This window comes from Akebia trifoliata, chromosome 15, assembly GCF_017979445.1.
Source record: "Akebia trifoliata isolate Shusen 1 chromosome 15, ASM1797944v1, whole genome shotgun sequence".
NCBI classification, from domain to species: Eukaryota; Viridiplantae; Streptophyta; class Magnoliopsida; order Ranunculales; family Lardizabalaceae; genus Akebia; species Akebia trifoliata.
In genome coordinates this window covers 5,956,792-5,979,116 of record NC_141389.1, presented here as the reverse complement: position 1 = coordinate 5,979,116, position 22,325 = coordinate 5,956,792, and the positions used below count along the sequence as shown (strand labels likewise).

General features: G+C 35.1%; 1 protein-coding gene across 1 annotated transcript in view; it reads left to right on the top strand.

Annotated features, from left to right (window-relative positions):
* Nucleotides 1-206: 206 nt before the first annotated feature.
* Nucleotides 207-22,325, top strand: part of FY (Transducin/WD40 repeat-like superfamily protein) — a 30,701-nt gene continuing 8,582 nt past the window's right edge. The window contains exons 1-12 of the mRNA XM_086425155.1: nt 207-331; nt 1,174-1,405; nt 2,554-2,645; nt 15,489-15,557; nt 15,867-15,971; nt 19,764-19,859; nt 19,967-20,049; nt 20,171-20,242; nt 20,329-20,426; nt 20,619-20,678; nt 20,779-20,839; nt 20,937-21,024. Coding sequence (XP_086281281.1) covers nt 311-331; nt 1,174-1,405; nt 2,554-2,645; nt 15,489-15,557; nt 15,867-15,971; nt 19,764-19,859; nt 19,967-20,049; nt 20,171-20,242; nt 20,329-20,426; nt 20,619-20,678; nt 20,779-20,839; nt 20,937-21,024 — 1,077 coding nt within the window. The 5' untranslated portion in view covers nt 207-310. The remainder of the gene's footprint in view (nt 332-1,173; nt 1,406-2,553; nt 2,646-15,488; nt 15,558-15,866; nt 15,972-19,763; nt 19,860-19,966; nt 20,050-20,170; nt 20,243-20,328; nt 20,427-20,618; nt 20,679-20,778; nt 20,840-20,936; nt 21,025-22,325) is intronic.

Genomic DNA, 22,325 nt, shown 5'->3' with positions numbered 1-22,325 from the left:
AATATTGGACAAGGGTAAAATAAGAAAGATAATAAAGTTAAAGGTATTATTGGAAAAAAAAAGAAATAAAAGGTAAAACACGTCCTCGAGATATGTTGTTTATGGGTATAAATCTTGAGACAAAAATAGTGAGACCCACACATTGTGTTTATTATATAGATATGATTATTTACAATATATTTTATAATTATTAAATTAATTACCTAATTCATCCAAACCCTTGTATACTCTATTACTATCATCTTTCTCTCGCGTCTTTCTCTCTCTCTGCAAGTCGCAAGCCCTAATCCCTCTACTCGACTAAACTCCGATGGCTTTTCGACGTTTTCAGGTTAATTAGATCTCTCTCTATCTTTCTCTCTTGTGTGTGTGTGTGGAGAACTATCAAGGCTCAAATGCCAGTGAGATGATATATGAAAAAAATATTTGAACGAATTAGGGTTAGGGGTTTGTGTTTGGATTTGGATTTGTTGATGCTATGCTTTTCATCGCATGTTTTGATTTGGTTATTATTTAGTAGAATTTAAATTAGGTTTAGGGTTAGGGTATTTTCTTTTGACTTTCTTAATTGGTGGTTGTTGCTTACATTTATTTTTACAAATTTGATTCCTGTTAGCTTCCATTATGAGAAAATTTTCAACTCCAACACTTTAATTCTTTACAAACCCTGAACGAGTCTTATTTCCCCTTGGCAAGTTGTTCAACAATTGAACCACAAAAGAGAAATTATGTGGCTTCGAATAGAAGCTCGGTTTGGTTTTGTTCGATTCTATGGCAATTCGGTTGGGTTCTGGTTCTCATTTACTGGAATCGACAATTTGGCCCCAAATCGAATAAATTGAATAAGTTGAAACCCTTGTTAAATCATGGATCATTTTATGATTCGAATTAGTTGCATACTTTTGAGTCCAACGACCAATACGAGGGAAATGGGGAAGGTGACCAAACTGTAGAAAGAACCGGTTTCTCTTTCTAAAACCCAAAGAGAAAAATCAAACGAGGAACCGGTTGATTAGGTTCCAAGTCAACACTTGAACACAGTCAGCTTTTTCACTAAAATCGTCTTTCTTCGCGCGTATGATTTAGGTCGCTAGGGTTAGGGTTTTTGGCTCTTCTTCTTCATTTTCAGTTAGTTTTAGGGTTTTTAGAGTGTTAGGGTTTCATTCTCTGCAGGTAAGGATGATGTACGGTGATCAACAACAGCAACAACAGCTGCAGCAGCAACAACAACATCAACAACAGCAGCATCAACATCAACAACTACAACAACAACAACAACTACAACAACAACATCAAAATGTCGATTTTCACAGAGGACCTCCGCCTATGCGACAACCCTCAGCTTCTTCGACTAATCTCAGTTCAGATTACCATCACAACACCGCTCCACCTCCTCCTTACGATGGTATTTCTTATCTTCTGATTTGTTCCCCTTTTGTTAAAATTCATTTATTTTTAAAGTTTCAGAGGATGTTTATTGCTGTAATTTTGAGAAAGATTGGAGAAAAACGTGAAATTTATTGATAAACATATGTTATTATTTAAATTACTTAACAAACCAGAGTTATTTTAGTGAATTTAAAAGATTTTGGGGCTGTTTTTGGTTTAGAAAAAGAAATGAGCTTGTTGGAACCGAGAAATTTTGTTGGCAATGGTTTAAACATCTGGGTTTGACACCAGTTTTCGTTACATATTGGAAGTAGTGTTTGAAACTTTATGAAAGTGCTGTAATTTTGTGTGGGACTTGACGAAATTCGCAAAAGCTTTGATCATTTTTATTTTCAAAAGATCATTAAGATTTAAAGGGTAATTTAGTAATACCTTCATGTGAAGTTAGGTAAAATTCACATTGAAAATTTTGATTTTATTCAAAATTCCCTTTAAAAACTTAAATTACTGAGTCAATATTTGAATAAAATCAAAATTTCAACATTATTTCATCAACAAAAAGCAACCTTGACTTTCAGTGAAGGGGGGGTTGGTATATCTAATATCACTAGTTTTGCAGTATGATGGTATTACTAAAATACCCAAATTAAAAACCATGGTTATCAATTTTTTCTACCAATTATCACAAAATTTTCTGAATTTTTCCAAAAAATTGTAAAATTCTCCAAATGAGGGACTAGTTTATAGATTAATTGCCAAATATGGTAACATTTTTTACCCTGTCACCCTTGAAATTTATTTTCTTGAACATTCAAATCTCAAGAACAAGATAGGGTTTTTAGAGAGGCTGAAGATCATGGGTTTTGGAAAGAAATGCATAAAGATCATTTATATACTCTCCGGAATTTTCCTCATTTTTTATGGAACTTTCCCAAATTTGTATGAATTAACCAAATTGAACTTTCTCTGAATAAGTATCCATTCCGAAATTCGGTACTGTGTTTTTACCTATTTCAATTAATGCATATTAGTTTATCTTAGGAGGTTAAGATAGGTTGATCGTAGTTCCATATTTGAGATTAAGAATATATTTCGGTAACTTATGGTGTTTCCATGTTTGTTGCCAAGTCATCTTTTGCTTCTATGTATGTGTATTTGGTGCAGCTCATGGAGACAGTTTTGCTGCCAAAAGAGTTAGAAAGCTTGTTCATCGAAAAGCTGTTGATTATACAAGCACTGTTGTGCGATATATGCAGGTCGATGTTTGTCATTTCTAGCAATTTATGAATATACATGCGGATGTATTATGTTTTAACTGCTTCCAAGTTCAAACTATTAATTGTGGAATATACTAGCATGAATCAAATCACCTAGTTGCTTGGAATTCTGACGTTATACTGGACGGTCTGCTATATAACGACGACGGTAAACCTTTGGGTTTTATTTCTTTCCATTTAAAACCTGACCCATTGGAAGTTTCTGATGTTTATTGTAGTGCCAACTATTATATCTTAATGATTTTATATAAAGAAATGCTAGAATGCTATTGTTCTATCTTACAAAATGCAAGAGTGCTGTTGTTCTATCTTACAATTTTTTTCTGGATTGGTAAAGAAAAGCTTTATAAAGTAAGAGAGAGAAAAAGGTGAAGCCAAAGCGTCTGCCCAACTACAGAGAAAACAAAGAAAAACAAAAAGAGAAAACATCCAAAAACAAGAAACTTAGGCAGAATAAAGAGCATCCGATCTAAACACAAAATTCTCGAAGAATGTTCATCTAAATTCGTCAAAAATACATCATTTTGAATTGGGGACTTTTAAGTGGTAGCATTTGATTGAATGTTAGTGTGGGACGGTCTTAGGTGTTTCTAGATTGTTATGTGAGAGAATCTCTCGCACCCTCTTTCCGTGTATTTGTATTGTGGGTTACCTTTCACTTACAGAAAATTTTTATTTGCCGCAGTTGTTGGGTTGTTTTTTTATGCAAAAGATTGATAAAGGATCAAGAAGGAAATAATGGACAAGGTGGTTGCCTGACAAGAAATAAAACACGAACAAAACAAAAAATTCCAGCCACTCAAGAATCACAAACAATATCTCACTTGAAAATGAAAGAAGCGCCACTTAGTGTGGTAAGACATGTGGAGAGTTGTTCCCATATCTTAGGTTTAAACCCCCTTGAACCAAAACTTTTATGCTAACCACTAATCATATTTCCTGTCACTAACCACTAATCAAACTTTTACCTATCAAAGAAATAAAAAATAAAAAATTGAGATCTTTGATAAACAACTACTTAAATTCTTTAAACATCTTACTCTATGATTGTTGTTGGTTTCCTCAAAGAATGTTCTTTCCCTCCGAATATCCTATTGCTTCATTCCTACCAATTACTGTAACAAAAAATAAACGGGGTTAACGATGATTGGATTCTTTGTTTGGTGAGTATGTCTATGAGTTACTTTTTTGGGTCTAGAGAAGTTATAGGGTATTTGGTGAGCAAATGGTGGTACTATCGTTGTTCTTCCCACCGGAGTTAATATTAATCTTACTTTTACCTTACGTGTGGGGCAAGTAGGGGATCGAACCCAAGAGAAAGGGGGAGTAGAGTTAAGCTAAGAGGATAAAATTCGTATTAATAAAATTTTTTAGCATCCTAGAATAAGTTTGGTGAGTGTGTCTAAAATTTTAACAGTGGATCTAACTCAGAAATTTAAGAGATTCGATTTCCTAGAATAAGTTTTAACCTTCTAACTACTCAAGAATAGTTGGAGTAACTTAGGGTTTAATCCTACTTTAGCATCCTGTCTGGGGTAGTGAGAAGTGTGGACATTCACTTTAATACCTCTAAGGGGTTTTATCTGTGATATTCCAGTATACTCACATTTTTACATTTGATGGCTTTCACCCTACTGAAACTTTACATTTATAAATTTTTGGATTTTACATCTTAGTTGCCATTGACTATGTGTCAAAATGAGTCGAAGTTGTGGCATGTGGAACTAATGATCACAACCTAGGTTGTGATAAAATTCATCAAAGAGACGATCTTTTCAAGATTCGGTACACCGCGAGTTAGCATAAGTGATGGTGGCTCGTATTTTTGCAACAAGATCTTTGCTGCGTTAATGAAGAAATACCTCATAATGCATAAGGTTGCCACATCTTACCACCCACAAACAAGTGGGCAAGTGGAGATTTCTACCAGGGAAATAAAGATTATTTTAGGAAAAACAGTCAATCCTTCGAGGAAATATTGGTTTTTGAGATTGAGTGATTCACTCTGCACTTATAGGACCGCATTCAAGATACCCATAGAGATGTCTCCCTACCGGTTAGTTTTTGGCAAGGCCTGTCATCTCCCTGTAGAATTTGAGCATCGTCGGTATTGGGTGATCAAGCGCCTCAATTTTGATTTTGATAAAACCGGTGAGAAGCGAAAGTTACAACTAGATGAGTTAGAAGAGAATAGAAATGACTCGTATGATTGTGCCAAAAGGTACAAAGAGCGTACCAAATTCTTTCACGATAGACACATTCTTAGCAGGAATTTTATTCCCAATCAAATAGTTCTGTTGTATGATAATAGATTCTACCTTTTTCCAGGAAAACTCAAGTCTCGATGGATTGGCCAATATATTATTCAAACAGTTTACTCCGATGGTGTTGTTGAAGTCCTTAATCCTAAGGACGGATCCACTTTCAAAGTGAATGGCCAACTCCTCTAAATCTTTTCTCGAGTATGTTCCGCAGGAGGAAGTTCTTTTCTTCGATGATCCTGTTTATCAAAATTAACTAAGTTTTCGTCTGGCTAAAGATGTTAAACTTAGCGCTTTTTAGAGGCAACCCACTTGTTTTTGTTTTTCGGATGAGTAATTTAGTTATTTTGCTTTTGTTGTCCTAGAACTTTGCCATTTCCCTCATTGGGAACAGTTACCGGTTCCCATATCATGTTAAGTGATAGTCATAGCTACCATTACTATCCAAATCTTAGGATTTTAGTTCATTTTATTGCTACTTTTACACAATGTGGATTGAAGATATTGGTGTGAGTTTATCCGACATAGTCTAGGAATCAATTACCCAGTTTTTAAGCATAGTATCTTTCATGGTACTCCTGCCATCATACAACATGATCACGATTAATACGGGAGATACAATTGATATTGCGACAATGGGACTGGTGTTTGTCTCCTTTCAAGGGACATTGTGTTAAATATCAACATGACTATAGGGTCTTTCTCAGGTGCTATCTAATCCATTTCATTTCATTTTGTCAATTTCAATTTTACCTTTGCATGTATATGTTGAAATATTGAGGACAATATAATGTTTAAGTTTGAGGGTGTATGGGTCGGATTTCCACTTATTATTTTCTTTTTTTCATTCCAAAAAACATAAAAAAATTTGGTTGGCGACTTTGTTGTATTTTGCTCAAAATTTTAGCTTGTATCTTTAAGAACATAGTTAAAAATATTTAATCAGTCTTTCATTGAAAGCTAATGATCTGGAGTCCCCATTTGTGTTTCTCTTAGGCAAAAGTTAGAGTAAAGTTACATTTTGGTTTATAGTCACTTCTAATAAGGTTACCAAGAGTCTAGATTGAATTAAGAGAACTTGTTACCTTCTTTCTAACTAGAGTTTAAGGAAAAACTGGGTTTGATGAGCTTTGACTTCCTTGTTCAATTGGTTGGTTGATTAGAAGAAAAGCATAAATGGGTTGCATACACCTTGTACAACAAGCATTGAATTAGATTGAGTACCTTGAAAATGACTGCCTACTTTTCTTAGAAAAAGAGTGAAAAAGTGATAGAAAAGAAGAAAAGAAGAAAAGAAGAAAAAAAAAAAGTAATAGAGTAAGAAAAGAAAAAGACCCCTCAAAGAAAACGAATCAAAGATCCAAAAGTTTATAAATGTAAAGTTTTAGTAGGGTGAAAGCCATCAAGTGTAAAAATGTGAGTATACTGGAATATCACAGATAAAGTCCCTTAGAGGTACTGAAGTGAATGTCCACACTTCTCACTACCCCAGACAGGATGCTAAGTTAGGATTAAACCCCAAGTTACTCCAGCTATTCTTGAGTAGTTAGAAGGTTAAAACTCATTCTAGGAAATCGAACCTCTTAAATTTTTGAGTTAAAACCACTGTCATTCAAAGGTCAATTTAAGTCTAAATTTTGTCGTAGAGAAATAAGGGTTGGGACTCTATACCAAACATTACTTCCAATTTATTGACAGAAAAAAAAAAGACTTGTGTTTTTCAATATAAGTTTTGATTTTAACTATTCTTATTTCAAAGTTGTTTTGAATTTTAGGATTAAACCCTAAGTTACTCCAGCTATTCTTGAGTAGTTAGAAGGTTAAAACTCATTCTAGGATATCGAATCTCTTAATTTATGAGTTAGAACCACTGTCGCTCAAAAGTCAATTTAAGTCTAAATTTTTCCTAGAGAAATAAGGGTTGGAACTCTATACCAAACATTACTTCCAATTTACTGACAAAAAAAAAAAAAAAGACTTGTACTTTTCAGTATAAGTTTTGATTTTGACTATTCTTACTTCAAAGTTGTTTTAAATTTTGTGGGTATATTTTCTGCAAACCCTCACGAGTCAAACTCGTCCACTAAGGGTAACTTAGCGGTTCAAGGGCTTACTGCAATTGCTAAATGCAGTCGAGGTGCCTACGAAAGTGGCAATTTTATTTTCTAGGGATTAGAAAAAAGGTAAATTTGGGAGTGTGATGAGTGTCTCGAAACACTGAATTATACGCACATTTCTCAAACGTTTATTTTGATTTTTGTCCCTATTTCTCCGTATTAAGGTAATAATGATGATAAGCTTTGAAACATCATGTAGCATGTTATTAGATTATAATTAGGCTTAATTATATATAAATAATTTCATTTACTATATAAATCTGATTACGTGTTTCTTGTACAGAAAATAAGCATTTTTGGAGTCAAAATCTCAAGGCAAAAGCATTTGGGCCCACTTTGGAATGCTCTAATCCTTAACTCATTTTCTCTTCTTTTATTCTTTATTGCAAAGAAAAGTGGATGCTACTTCTGGATTCTTCTATACACATTTTTCTCTATAAATAAAGCCTCAATCACAAGAAAAAGCTTTCTCTTAGTTCTTTCATCCAAGATTTCTTTAATCTAAGGCTCTTATATTTTTGTTTTCTAGTTTATTTTCTTTTTGGCTAAATAGTCTTGTAAGAAGTAGAAGAAGAATTTGTAAGTTTCTCCATGAAATGAAGAAAAGTTCTTCCATCTCTTATCTTCCCTCTCGTGCGATAACATTAGGCTAAGCTCCCCCAATTGGAGAGTGGAGAAACCTAGAGCAAGTTCTTGTGTTGTTTCTAGTTTCATGTCTTTCTTTATCTAAAATACTTATGAGTTCTCTTTAAGATTTCTTGCATATTTTATTATTAAAATAGATACTTTATGCTTATATTAGGTCAAGATAAGGTATGCTAAAAGTAGATAGTTGGTAGTAGGAAGATAAAGGAATTCTACTTTGTTTATGTTCCCTTATTTGATTTCATTTACTAAACTTTTCGATCTAATGAGCTAATAACAAGCCTTGACGATTGAGTTATAAAAAGGCTAGAGACTAGAAGTTGCTCATTAACATGTTCTAGGTAGATCCACCTCCAATGGTACTTTAATTTCATAAGTTTACTAACTTTTAACTTCGTTTACTTTGATTTATTTTCCAACAACTTTAAATTTTCTTAACACAGTTTTTAATTCCTTTTGATTATTTACGAATTTTATTGTCTTAGCTTAACTTTATTCCCCTTTCTCTTGAGTTCGATCCCCTACTTGTCTCACAAGTAAGGTAAAAGTAAGATTAATATTAACTCCGGTGGAAAGAACAACTATAGTACCACCAGAATTTTGGCGCCGCTGTCAGGGAAAGGTAAAGGTTGTGGTGAGTTTTGATTTAAAATTCATTTGTTTCAACAAAAATAAATTTCTCTTTCACCCTAGACATCAGAACTTAAATTGACTGTAACTTTCTGTTTCGATCTTCGATTAACTATTATAGTATATCGATTTGAGATAGAACGAATTTTTTTTTCAAATGTGACGAAATCAACATAATTTTGATAAGTCAAAATCAGTTTTTGAGTCCGTTTACTATCAAACCGTCACGGTTCCTTAGGTTCGCACACCAAATTTGGAATTGGTGGCCTAAGTCGATTCAAACCGTCTTCATCCCGTCTAGCACGAGAGATAATCCCGAAACACCCGCATTTCTCTGTGCTAGTTGGTTACTCTTTGCTTTTGTATGTTATTTTTTCAATTTGCACCCACTTAGAATAGTTAATTAAGTAGTAAAAAGCAACCCTCTCCTAGGGATGGCATGATAAGACAATGATTGGAAGTTATTACCAATTCCTTGCTCTAATTAGGATAATCAACTCACTAGTCATCCAATCAAATGAAATAAAATCAATTATACTTGACTATAGGACTCACGAGTTCAATAAGAGAAATTCGACTTCAAATTGTGTTAATTGTGCTTCTTGGTCATCTTTGTATCTAGTAAGATCTTGCCTTTTGAGGGGATAAACTCAGTCTATTCAAGAAAAGAAGGTGATTTAAGAGTGCTCTTGCTTATGCAATGCGCGCTACCTCCGATTTAGAGATCTGAATGATTCAAAATTGACTTCATAGAACTAAGTTGGAAGGCTAATTGCGTTATTTCTACCCAGTTAGGAGTTGTCTAGCTTTAGGCAACCTATCTAGGTCCAGTCTTTTCTTTCGTGATTGTTTGATCGACTGTGTGATTTGCATGCTTGGTAGACATTCATAGAGTAACGTATTAGAATCATTTGATCCTGAGATCGAACATACCATTAGTAGGATACGCAAGACACCATCAGTAGTTATGATGGATGATCGAGAGCAAACTCTCAATGAGCTCTTCGCTCTAGCTTCCGCATCTCCTCTTACATGCATTGTGTTACCATTGAACAATGCACCTCAGTTTGAAATTAGGGCTGCTACCATCAATTTGCTCCTTAAGTTCCACGGTCTAAAGTGTGAACAACCTTACACCGACCTTAATCGATTCTTGACTATATGTCAAACTTTTAGAAATCAAAATCTAAATGAGGAGAGTGTCAAGATTATTCTGTTCTCGTTATCCCTAGAAGACCACGCAGCTGCGGGAGTGTAAGGTTGTTTACACTCTAGACCGTGAACAACCTTACACCCACCTTAATCAATTCTTGACTATATGTCAAACTTTTAGAAATCAGAATTTAGATGAGGAGAGTGTCAAGATTATTCTGTTCCCGTTATCCTTGGAAGACCACGTAGCTGCGTGGGTGTAAGGTTGTTCACGCTCTAGACCGTAGAACTTAGGGAGCATATTGATGGTGGCAGCCCTAATTTCAAACTGAGGTGCATTGTTTAATGGTAACACAATGCATGTAAGAGGAGATACGGAAGCTGGAGCGAATAACTCATTGAAAGTTCGTTTTCGATCATTTATCATAACTACTGATGGTGTCTTGCGTATCTTACTAATGATATGTTCGATCTTATGATCAAATGGTTCTAATACGTTGCTCTAAGAATGTCTACCAAGCATGCAAATCACACAGTCGATCAAACAATCACGAAAAGAAAGACTGAACCTAAATATGTTGCCTAAAGCTAGACAGCTCCTAACTGGGTAGAAATAGCGCAACTAGCCTTCCAACTTAGTTTTATGAAGTCAATTTTGAATCATTTGGATCTCTAGATCGAAGGTGGCACCCAATGCATAAACAAGGGCACTCTTAAATCACCTTCATTTCTTAAATAGACTGAGTCTATCCCCTCAAAGGACAAGATCTTACTAGATACAAAAGATGACCAAGAAGCACAATTGGTACAACTTGAAGCGGAATTTCTCTTATTGAGCTCGTGAGCCCTATAGTCAAGTCTAATTGATTTTATTTCATTTGATTGGATGACTAGTGAGTTGATTATCCTAATTAGAGTAAGGAATTGGTAATGACTTCCAATCCTTATCTTATCATGCCATCCCTAGGAGAGGGGTGTTTTTTACTACTTAATTAACTATTCCAAGTGGGTGCAAATTGGAAAAATAACATACAAAGGCAAGAAGTAACCCACTAGCACAGAGAGGTGTGAGTGTTTCGGAATTACCTCCCATGCTAGACGGAGTGAAGACAGTTTGAGTCGACTTAGGCCACCAATTCCAAATTTGGTGTGTGAACCTAAGGAGCCGTGACAGTATCATCCACCCGTCGTCATTCCTTAGTTTATTACAATCCAAGCCTTCTTGGATAATCAAATTGTTTACAAAGAATCCTATACAAGAGTTTCTAAAACAGAAAAATAAACCTAGCTAAAGATTAAAAGAATTTGAAAGAAAAATGAAAAAGAAATATACCCTTACAAGGAACAGAATAGAAATGTTAGCAGAAATGATAGTAAACGGACTCAAAAACTGATTTTGACATATCAAAATTCTGTAGACGTTGTCACATTTGAAAGAAAATTTCGTTCTACCCCAAATCGATATACTATAATAGTTAATCGGAGATCGAAGCAGAAAGTTACAGTCAATTTAAGTTCTGCTGTTTGGGGTGAAAAAGAATTTTTTTTAGTTGTTGAAAGAAATGAATTTTAAATCAAAACTTACCACTACCTTTACCTTTCCCCGGCAACGGCGTCAAAATTCTGATGGTATTATAGTTGTTCTTCTCACCAGAGTTAATATTAATCTTACTTTTACCTTACTTGTGAGACAAGTAGGGGATCGGACCCAAGAGAAAGGGGGAGTAGAGTAAAGCTAAGAGGATAAAATTCGTATTAACCAAAATGAATTAAAAACTGTATCAAGAAAATTTAAAGTTGTTGGAAAATGAACCAAAGTAAATGAAGTTAAAAGTTAGTAAACTTATGAAATTAAAACACCATTGGATGTTGATCTACCTAGAACATGTTAATGAGCAACTTCAAGTCTCTAGCTTTTTTATAACTCAATCGTCAGGGCTTGGTGTTAGCTCCTTAGATCGGAAAGTTTAGCAAATGAAATCAAATGAGGGAACATAAACAAAGTGGAATTTCTTTAACTTCCTACTACCAACTATCTACTTTTTGAATAACTTATCTTGACCTAATATAAGCATAAAATATCTATTTTAAGAATAAAAGGTGCAAGAAATCTTAAAGAGAATTCATGAGCATTTTAAGTAAAAGAAAGACATGAAACTAGAAATAATATAAGAACTTGCTCTAGGTTTCTCCACTCTCCAATGGAGGGGAGCTTAGCCTAATGTTATCGCAAAAGAGGGAAGAGAAGAGATGGAAGAACTTTTCTTCATTTCATGGAGAAACCAAATTCTTCTTTTTCTACTTCTTACAAGACTATTTATTAAAAAGAAAATAAATTAGAAGACAAAAATATAAGAGAAAAGGTTAAGAGCCTTAGATTAAAGGAGTCTTGGATGAAAGGACTAAGAGAGAGCTTTTTCTAAAGATTGATGCTCTATTTATAGAGAAAAAAGTGTGTAGAAGAGTCCGAAAGTAATCTCAACTTTTTTTTTTTGACAAAAGGACAAAAGAGGAGAACATGAGTTAAGGATTAGGGCATTTCAAAGTGGGTCCAAATGCTTTTGCCTTGAGATTCTGACTCTAAAAATGCTGATTTTCTGTAAAAGAAACACACGTAATTAGATTTATCTAATAAATGAAATTATTTATGTATAATTAAGCCTAATTATAATCTAATAACATGTAACATGATGTTTCGAGGCTTGTCATGATTATTATCTTCATACGGAGAAATAAGGACAAAAATCAAGATAACTGTCCGAGAAACGTGCGTATAATTCAGTGTTTCGAGACACTCATCAGTAAATAACTTCTCTTTGATATTTCGTTAGAAGTTTGGATTATTTTGGTCCTAAAGTTAGTAACTTAGGACCATTGTAAGGGGTATTTATTCGTTAACTAAAAAAATGCATGAACGTCCACATCCAAATAAAAAAACCATAATGTGAAGTGTTGTCAGATTCGTGTAGACTTTGGAAGTCGGAAGCGAGTATGAGCCACTTCCCACTTTTGGCTTCTTCCTACTTTGGCTTCTCGTTTCTCAGGAAGTTCTTTTAGCATCATTTATTGACGTAACGAAAATGTGTGAATCAATAGGTTTGAAAGAAATTAAGATATTGTGTTCAGTGGAATACACAAAATCAATTTGAATCGATATATTCAATTGATAAACAAGCAATAACTTGAAAGAAAATAAATCATAAAACTAAAAAGTAATTAAGAGAGAGAAGATAATTAAATTGATATGTTTGGAATTCATCGAATTTTGTTTTTGGAGCTCCTTATATAGATAACTCCATCATAACAACTTAGAAACTTTTTAAAATACCAAAAAGTAGTTTTCCTAACCTATCTATAACATAATACTAATTTTTTAAACCTATTATAACTCAATTATGATACTTCTAATAATGGCCTAAAGAATAAAAACGGATTTTAAAACAAATTAGAAATTGACAAGGAATTGCACCTTTAAAATAACTATGAAATATAAATCCTACTAGAACTAGAAAATATAAATCCTATTAAAACTAGAAAATGGAAATAAAGCATACTAGAATTAGGAAACTACTTAAGATTCTAATTAGAATTGTAGATGTCCTACATCATTTACTAAATGATAATTTAAGGGCTAAATGCACTTTTGGGCATGAGAAGCCAGTCAGTAGTTTCCAACTGCTACAAAATTTTGATTACTTTGTAATTTTCAAGTATAGAAGTTCAATTTTTTAGAATGATATTCTTTGCTACTGTACACAACCTAAAAGAGTGTAGAAGCGAGTTAACTTCAATTAACGCTTGTTTTAGCCATGTTATGGGTGCCTGCATCTTGACCAAGCTAAGTGGTGGTCTAGGTATTGCATCGCCTTTTCTATTTGTGCTAGTGACGGAGGTGTTGGGTAGATATATGGCTAGAGCAGTGAATATTGGGGACTTGTCAGGATTTAGGGTGAAAGTTAATGGTCCCCTAGTTTCTTTAGTTTGCTGATGATGCTTTGATTTTCTTGGGAGATTCTAGATACCAAGTTAGGTACTTGAGAGCTTTGTTGTGTTGCTTCAAGGCAGTCTCATGTCTCAACATTAATCTTCACAATAGTAAATTTTTGGGGTGTGTGAGACAAGATATCTACTAATTTTGGTAGGAATTTTGGGTTGTAAATCCAATACGTTACCGTCTTCCTATTGAGGTCTACCTTTAGGGGCACACTATAATAGCAAAGAGGATTTGGGATCAAGTAGTAGAGAATAGGCTAAGTGTGTGGAAAACGAGATATCCGTCGAAAGGAGGTAAGCTAACTTTGATTAAGAGCACCCTTGCGATCATACCTATATGCTTCCTTTCGCTCTTTATGCTCCCCGAAACGCTAGAGGCTAGGTTAGAGAAGTTGATGAGGGATTACCTGCGCAAAGATAGGGAAGGAAATAAGAAGTTCCATCTGGTTAATTGAAAACTCATTTTCTCCCCAAAAAAGAACAGGGACTTGGGGATTAAAGGTTTGAAGAGAACAAATCTGGCTCTTCTGGGGAAATGGTTGTGGAGGTTTGGAGAGGGGAGAAGTCTGTGGAAGAAGGTCTAGGGCCAACTATGGAAAGACTCGATTTGGTTGGGAGAGTGGAGAGGCCAAGACTTCTTGTAGCTGTAGTGTTTAGAAAGGAATTTTCAGAGTGTCCCAACTGCTTAATAAAGGGATTAGCTTCAAGGTGGGGAAAGGGGATAAAATGAGATTTTAGGAGGACAAATAGTGTGGCAACTCAGCTCTCTCACTTCAGTTTTCTCTCCTGTATGCAGTGTCTTCAAAAAAGAATGTTGTGATTCAAGATTGTCTAATTCGCAATGAGCGGGATTTGTCTTAGGACTTTGGCTTTAGAAGGAAATTCAACGACTGAGAAATCAATGAGGTGGCTTTACTTTCAAAGCTTATCTCTACTTACCCTATCGTGGATAATGAGGAAGACCAAAGAGAGTGGATATGGAGCAAGGACAAAAGATTCATAGTTCGTGCCTTTCACAAGTTTCCATTACCTTCATACAACTTCTCCATCTTGGAGTTGGTGATTTGGTCCCCTTGTGGCATTTTTTGTTTGGACGGCTTGCTTCAACAGAACTCTTACTCTTGATAATCTTATAAAACGTGACTTGTCTACACCAAATTTTTGTCCTGTGTAAGAGAAATGGGGAGAGCGGTAATCATATCTTCTTACACTGTCCCTTCATTACTCTTATTCGATCATACTTTCTTAACCGTTTTCAAGTGGATTGGTTTACGTTGGACTCGGTCCTTTTTCTTTTCTAAGGTTGGTCTCTTAACTACTTCTCCGAAAGGAAAAGATACTTGTGGTCTGTTCTGCCATTTGCTGTGTGTTGGGGGATTTGGAAGAGAGAAACCGAAGGGTATTCCAAGGGGAAGAAAAAAAGTCTCAGGAGCTTGCCTTGGACATCTTGGGTTTATTATATTTTGGAGCAAGTTGAGCAGAGAGTTTGAGGTAGTTTTCTTCGAAGATTTTGTTTTCAAGGGGGTGCTCTTTGTATTGTGTAGTTCGGGCTTGTTTGAGCCAGGTTGCTTAGATTTTTCTTTTCTTTTGCATCTTTGTCTGTTTATTTTTAGTTTGCTTGTAAGCCCCCCCCCCCCCCCCCCCCCCCTCTTTCTTTCTTTCTTTTTATCAATAAAGCTTTACACTTTTCAGGAACAAAAAAAAAAACTATGGCTACAATGATCTGATATTGGATGGAAGGTTGTATACTACTCCAAGTTCCTCACTAGATAGTTTGTACTTCATTGACATACATCTTTTTGATGATTCTCTTTATTTTCACTTTTGTGATGCACAAAGTCAGTTTTAGAACGTGCCAGCTTTGTAAATTTATAAATTCTGTGTGGTAATATCACATACTTGGGCTCATCACTTTCCTATCAAATAAATAAATAATAACAATAATAAAGAAATAAAATTTTCAGTTCATTTGTTATTCACTAAATTCAATTGATGGTTTAATAAGTTGTGGTAATATTTTGCAGATTCGTATGGGGCAGCGAGACTCTAGGGACAGAACTGTTTTGCAACCTACTCCAGCTGCAGCAATTGATGTTAGTTAACTTTCCTTATGAAGTGTTGATTTAGGTTTTAATATTATAAATTGTAGAATATGAAGTGCTTCCCATATTACAACATTTTGACTTCTCTTCACATGTTCAAGGTTTATGTTTTTGCTCATTTATTTGTCATCCATTTCTTGTGACTATCATATCTTGTTCGTGGTGGGGTGCCATTTTTCATGAGGTTGCCTAAATTTGCTATTTTCATTTTAATTGTTTCACTGTTCATGGCATTGGTGTTGTGTTGGTAACTATGTTCCTGGCAAATGATTATTCATTTAAGGTTGGTCATTGTTGCAGATGTTGCCAACAATTGCCTATGCTGATAATCCATCAACAAGCTTCGCCACAAAGTTTGTTCATGCTTCTACAAACAAAAATCGGTGTTCAATTAATCGAGTCTTGGTGAGTTTGATGATTTTTCCCTCTTATATTCGTCTGTACAAAATAAGGGATCATTAGTACAGACCAAGATTTCCCCTTTTTTTTCCTTTCCAAATGTGTTTTATGGATTTCTAATTTTTATCTGCATGAAGACCAGCTTCATTCACATGGTTTATGGTGTTCTATATAGATATTTGATCTCAAAGGTTAAAATCTTGGTCTTGTTCAACATCTTGGTAGACTGGCAAAATGAAAAATCTTGGCTAAGACAAAACATGGAATATATATATATATATATATATAGGGTCAGGATCAAGGGACATATGAAAAAACGTATGTAAAAACAATGTAACATTAATAAATTTTCAAAATATGGGTTAAAAGTTTCGGATTGAGCTGATTTTTTGTGAGGATGATCTCTTTGATGGGAAGATCATTTGAAAAAAAAATCAATCCAATCTGAAACTTCTAACCCCATTAAAAGTGATTTAGAATGTGAACCGTCGATTTTTTGTCAGTTTTTGTCAATAATTTGTAAATCACTTTTGATGGATTTAGAAGTTTTAGATTGAGCTGATTTTTTGTGAGGATGATCTTCTCATCATAGTGACCATCCTCGCAAAAATCAGCTCAATCCAAAACCTCTAACCCATATTTTGAAAAACCATTGTTTTTACATATGTCCCTTGAACCGCCCCAATATATATATATATTATATATATAGAGAGAGAGAGAGACATTTTCTTGAATTTTTAAAGAAGTTGTTCTTTGGCAGTTCCAACTCTTGTATTTTTTAGTGTCTTTTGTTCTGCTGATCTATCTGCAGATTTGCTTATTTTCTTGAATTTTTAAAGAAGTTGTTCTTTGGCAGTTCCAACTCTTGTATTTTTTAGTGTCTTTTGTTCTACTGATCGATCTGCAGATTTGCTTATAGTTTAACTCAAGACATTTCTTTCTTTCCAAAGTTTTGTTTTATGGATTTATAATTTTTATCTGCTTGATGAATTACAGCTTCTTTCATGTGGTTTATGGTTTGATTTCAAGGTTTAAAATCTTGATCTTCTTCAATATCTCGGTAGACTGGCAAAATGAGAAATCTCAGCTTAGGCAAAACATGGAATTGAAAAAAAAAACATTTTGATATATACATATATATATATACAACTAGATATTCTTTTGAATTGTTTTTTTTTTTTTATAAGTTAATCTCATTAGAAAGGGGACAAGAAGTCTCAAAATTACAAAGCTTATCAAAAAGAGGGAAAAACAAAGAAACCTACAAAAGCTACAAATAATTCCCAAATTACAAACGAGATTCCATCAAGTAGCAAAATTGTCAAAGAAAATGTCCTTAAACTCTCGTGAAACCTTTCCCCAATGGAAAAGTAACCCCAACACATTAAACTTGAGCTCTTCAAAAAGTGACTCATTTCCTTCAAAAATCCACGTATTCCTTTCCTTCCATAGACCCCAACAAATGACAAATGGCAATAGGCTCCACAAGATCCGCCTTGAACGACGAAAAGAAAACCCTAGTTGAATGTGGTAAACAACCTTCCATACCAAAAAAACTAAGGTAATGGGCCTACAACTGATTCGCTATGTCACAGTCCATAAAGATGTGGTCAACCATTACTAGATTTCTTATACACAAAACACAACAATTTGGCGTTTGGAAACCTCTTTTACTGAGTTGATGCATAATGGTTAACCTACCCAAGAAGCCTACCACACACATATTGAAATTTTAGAGGGAACCTTTGTACCCTAAATCGTGGAAGCAGGGAAAAGGGAAGTTGAATTCGGTATTTCAGCCATATACATTGAGCATACAGTAAATCCTCCTTCCCTTGTACCATCCTATAATCTATGATCATCTTGCTCACAAAATGTAATACCCACATCAATTATCTCCAAGAGGTGTTCCACACTACTCAATTCTCAATCATTGAAGTCCCTCCTAAAACCAAAGTCCCACGCTCTCTCCAAATCGTCTCCTATCAAGAATACGACAATGGTCATCCCCTTTTTGCTGGACACCACAAAGAGAACTTGAAAATTTTCTTTCAACGGAATGTCTCCACACCACTTATCTTCCCAAAATCGAACTTTATTACCTTTCTCCACCTTAAACCTCACTTTCTTACGAAAAGAAGGTAAGCAACGTAGGATGCTCTTCCAAACCCCACACTCATTTACCCCTTTAGCTTCTTTCGTTTCCTATCCCAACTTCTTCAACCCAAATTTGTCTAGAACTACCTCCCTCTACAAGCTTCCTTCCTTTTCACCAATCTCTACAACCACTTTGACAATAGAGCATTGTTCATCGCTGCAAAGTTTCTGAGTCCCAAACCCCTTTTAACTTTCTGTAACAAACCTTTCTCTAACTCACCATGTGGTACGTTCTTTATCCTCCTTATCATGTCAAAAGAAAGTCTTACAAATCTTATTCATTTTAACTTCCACATTATGGGGAATAGAGAATAGAGACAAGATATAGTTGGGGATGCTAGCAAGTATACTCTTAATTAGTGTCATTTTTTCCCCTTTTGATAAATACCTAGCTTTCCATCCCCTCAACATTCTACCCATCCGCTCCAAAACTGGATCCCAAATCTCCTTGCTTCTAGAATTCGCACCAAGTGGTAAATCGAGATAGGTAGTTGGCAAAGAACCCGACCTGAACCCAACTGATGCCATCGACACGTCAATCCCTTGAGTCACACAAACCCCCATCACCATCCTCTTGTTGAGATTAGCAGGGATGCTAGACACTACCTCATAACACCCAAGAATGCTACTAAGAAATCTCAATTGCAATGCTGAAAAGTCTAGAAAAATAAGAATATCATCCGATTAGAGATGAGATATGAAATACCCTTGACTACTCACTTTGAACCCCGACAAACCACCATTCTGATCTGCTTTTGATATCATTCTACTAAAAGCTTCTATAACTAGCAAAAGCAAATGAGGTGATAACGGATCCCCTTGTCTTAAATCTCTCAAGCTCTTGAAGTACCCTTCTAGTGACCCATTAACTAAAATAGAAAAGGAAGGAGAAGTGACACATTTCATCACCCAGTTGATCCTTAAATTACCAAACCCCATCTGTCGTAACATATACTCGAGGAAGGACTAATTGACATGATCATAGACTTTTTCGAGATCAATCTTGCAAACAATACCTGCTTCATTTAGTTTCCTTCTTGAATCAATGCATTCGTTTGCTATTAGAATACCATCCAAAATCTGGTGGCCTGCTACCAAAGCCCCTTGATGCGCCCCAATAACGTAATGTAACACCTTCTTTAATCTCTTTTCTAGCAATTCGGATAATGTCTTGTACACCGAGCCAACTAAACTAATCGGACGAAAGTTTGAGATATTAATTGCTCCTTCCTTCTTCGGAATCAAAGCCACAAAAGTGCAAATCAAACCATGGTCAAGAAAACCTTATCTAAAGAAGTCATCTACGACTGCTAAGAGATCCCTATTGATAATGTCTCAACAAAACTTAAAGCATGTCATAGAAAAACCATCTAGGCCCGATGCTTTGTCATCCGCCATACTCTTAATAGTGGAAAAGAACTCTTCCTCTTTGAAAGGTCTCTCTAGCCACGCCTGTTGTTCCTCTTTCTCTTGGATTTTTAAATACGTTGCTTGTCTTTTATGTGTTCCAAATATGTATATCCCAAACAAGACGCGTTGACCTAGCCAACGATGCTTTGAATCATGATTTATTGTTAGTTGATTGGATATGAGTTATTTTACTTTCCTATGTCTGACAAACTCTATTGTTTTCTATTAAAGTGGACTCCTACAGGGAGAAGGCTAATCACAGGTTCTCAAAGTGGTGAATTTACTCTTTGGAATGGGCAGTCATTTAACTTTGAAATGATTCTTCAGGTATGTAGTGGTCATTAGATGTTCCTCTCTAAATTTTTTGGTTATAAAGGTACAAAATGAATGTTTTTTGTAATTTTTTATTTTTATTTTCTATTTTTTATGTACAGGCTCACGATCAAGCGATTAGGTCCATGGTCTGGAGTCACAATGAGAACTGGATGGTCACCGGTGATGATGGGGGCTCAATAAAGTATACATGCTTCTCATAGTACATCAGGATACTGTTGTTTTGATAATTCTTGTTTATTTTTGTTTGTTATTGCACATTTCTTCGGACAGAAACTTATTCTATACCTTGAACATTTGGATAGATATTGGCAAAATAACATGAATAATGTGAAGGCAAATAAAACTGCTCATAAAGAATCGGTTCGTGACTTGAGGTACATCTTTGTAATCTTTTTCGGATGCATTTTCCATGAAGAATCTCATGATTAGTAGGTTCTTAAGTAATATTTTTGTTCAACAGTTTCTGTAGGACTGATTTGAAGTTCTGTTCTTGCTCTGATGATACGTCTGTTAAAGTTTGGGACTTTGCTCGGTGCCAAGAAGAGCGGTCTTTATCTGGTAATGTGCCTTGAAAACTCAAAACTTCAGAGTAATTATCTCAAATCTTTTCTGAAGGAATGTTTGCTTGAATCTTTTATGAGCCAATTGAGCAAAGGAGGAATGCCTTCTCTTTGCGTAACCGTGATTTGTGCTTCGAGCATGCTTGAGATTACCTAAGAGTTTTTTTATATGTACTTTGAACTCAGGCAGGCCATGGTTGGGATGTTAAGAGTGTTGATTGGCACCCAACAAAGTCTTTACTAGTTTCAGGTTTTGTACTTACGCATCTCTATTTTGTGCATTTTTATTTGAATCTTCCTCACTGGTGCTATCTACCACAATGTATTACGTTTGCACTGTATTACATTAGGTGGGAAAGACAACCTTGTGAAACTCTGGGATGCCAAATCTGGAAGAGAGCTTTCTTCATTGTAAGTTCAGTTCTTTAACTGACAAACCTCTAGTTTAGTCTATCAATTGGATCCTGTTTTGTAATCCTTGGTCACACAAAAATAATGTGCTTTGCAGCCATGGTCACAAAAATACCGTGCTTTGTGTCAAATGGAACCAAAATGGTAATTGGGTGCTAACTGCTTCAAAGGATCAAATCATCAAGGTTTGTAACTTCTTATTGTCCTTTTCTATCTATCAATCAATAAATAAATAATTAACTTTTATTGTTCATTGTTGTGATTTTTCAAATATATATATATATATATATATATATATCACCAATAATTTTTTTATTAATGAAAGGATGGGTCGAGCTGACCAGACAAAAAAGTACATGGAAAGAAATTTCCAACAAAGTTACCTAAACTACAACTATATCACAAACCCTATCCCGTCTTACAAGAAAATCTTCAAAGAAGACCCCTAAATTCTTTCAACAATTTTTCCAGAAAAAATAAAAAATGCCAAAACCGAGGTGATAAGATCCTGAATGGATTGCCCCTTTTCCTCAAAAATGTGTCTTTCTCTCATTCCAAATACCTCAGCAAATGGGGGAAAGGCGTAAGGCTTCACAAAATACAGGCTTGGAAGTTGAAAATGCAAACCCAAAGCCAACCAAGACTTGAATAACGCCCTCACAGAATACGTAGGCAACCCACCAAGTCGAACAGACCAAGAAAATGATATTAAATCTGCTGGGCATCTGAGCTATGTATAAGAATATGATCAGCCAACTCTTCATTCTCCTTGCACATACAACAATAATTTGGTGCTTGGAACCTCTCTTGATGATCTTATACATCATAGCTAACCTTCTCTATGCTGCAGACTGAATGAAAACAAAAACTTTGGAATGCACCTTATCACCCGAAATAAAAGATGCTGGAAAACCATTGACCTGATTAGGAACCCCAACAAGGCACATAGAAAGCACCAAAAACAAGCCCTCCCTCAAATCGTCCCAAAGCCTCTGGTCATTTGAATCTGCACAAATTATAGGCAATTCGATGATGGCCATCAAATGCCCCAAATTCCCCTGCTCCCAATCATTGAATGCTCTTCTAAAGTCAAAATCCCCTGATATCTCGCTATCATCACTGACACTGACTAAGAAAAAAGAGATGGGTCAACCTTTCTTCAAAGACACCACATAAAGCTCTGAGAATTCCTTTTTAATAGGGCAAGGGCTACAATGTTCTTTTATATGTTTCTCTTTTGTTATTTTCTCCACCCAAAAATTTGGGTAATATGTGATTCCTTGAAATGTTGTCATAAGCCAAACTGATAAGGTAACAGAGTTCGAATGTAAAATTCCACAAACTTGAACATTGTTCAATTTGTATTATTATTATTATTATTTTTTGGGTGTTTTTGATACATGGTTATCCAAACTTAGTCCAACTATTCCCATGGACACATGAATCATCCCTTCCAACACGTGCCAAGTGTACTGGTTTCATAAAG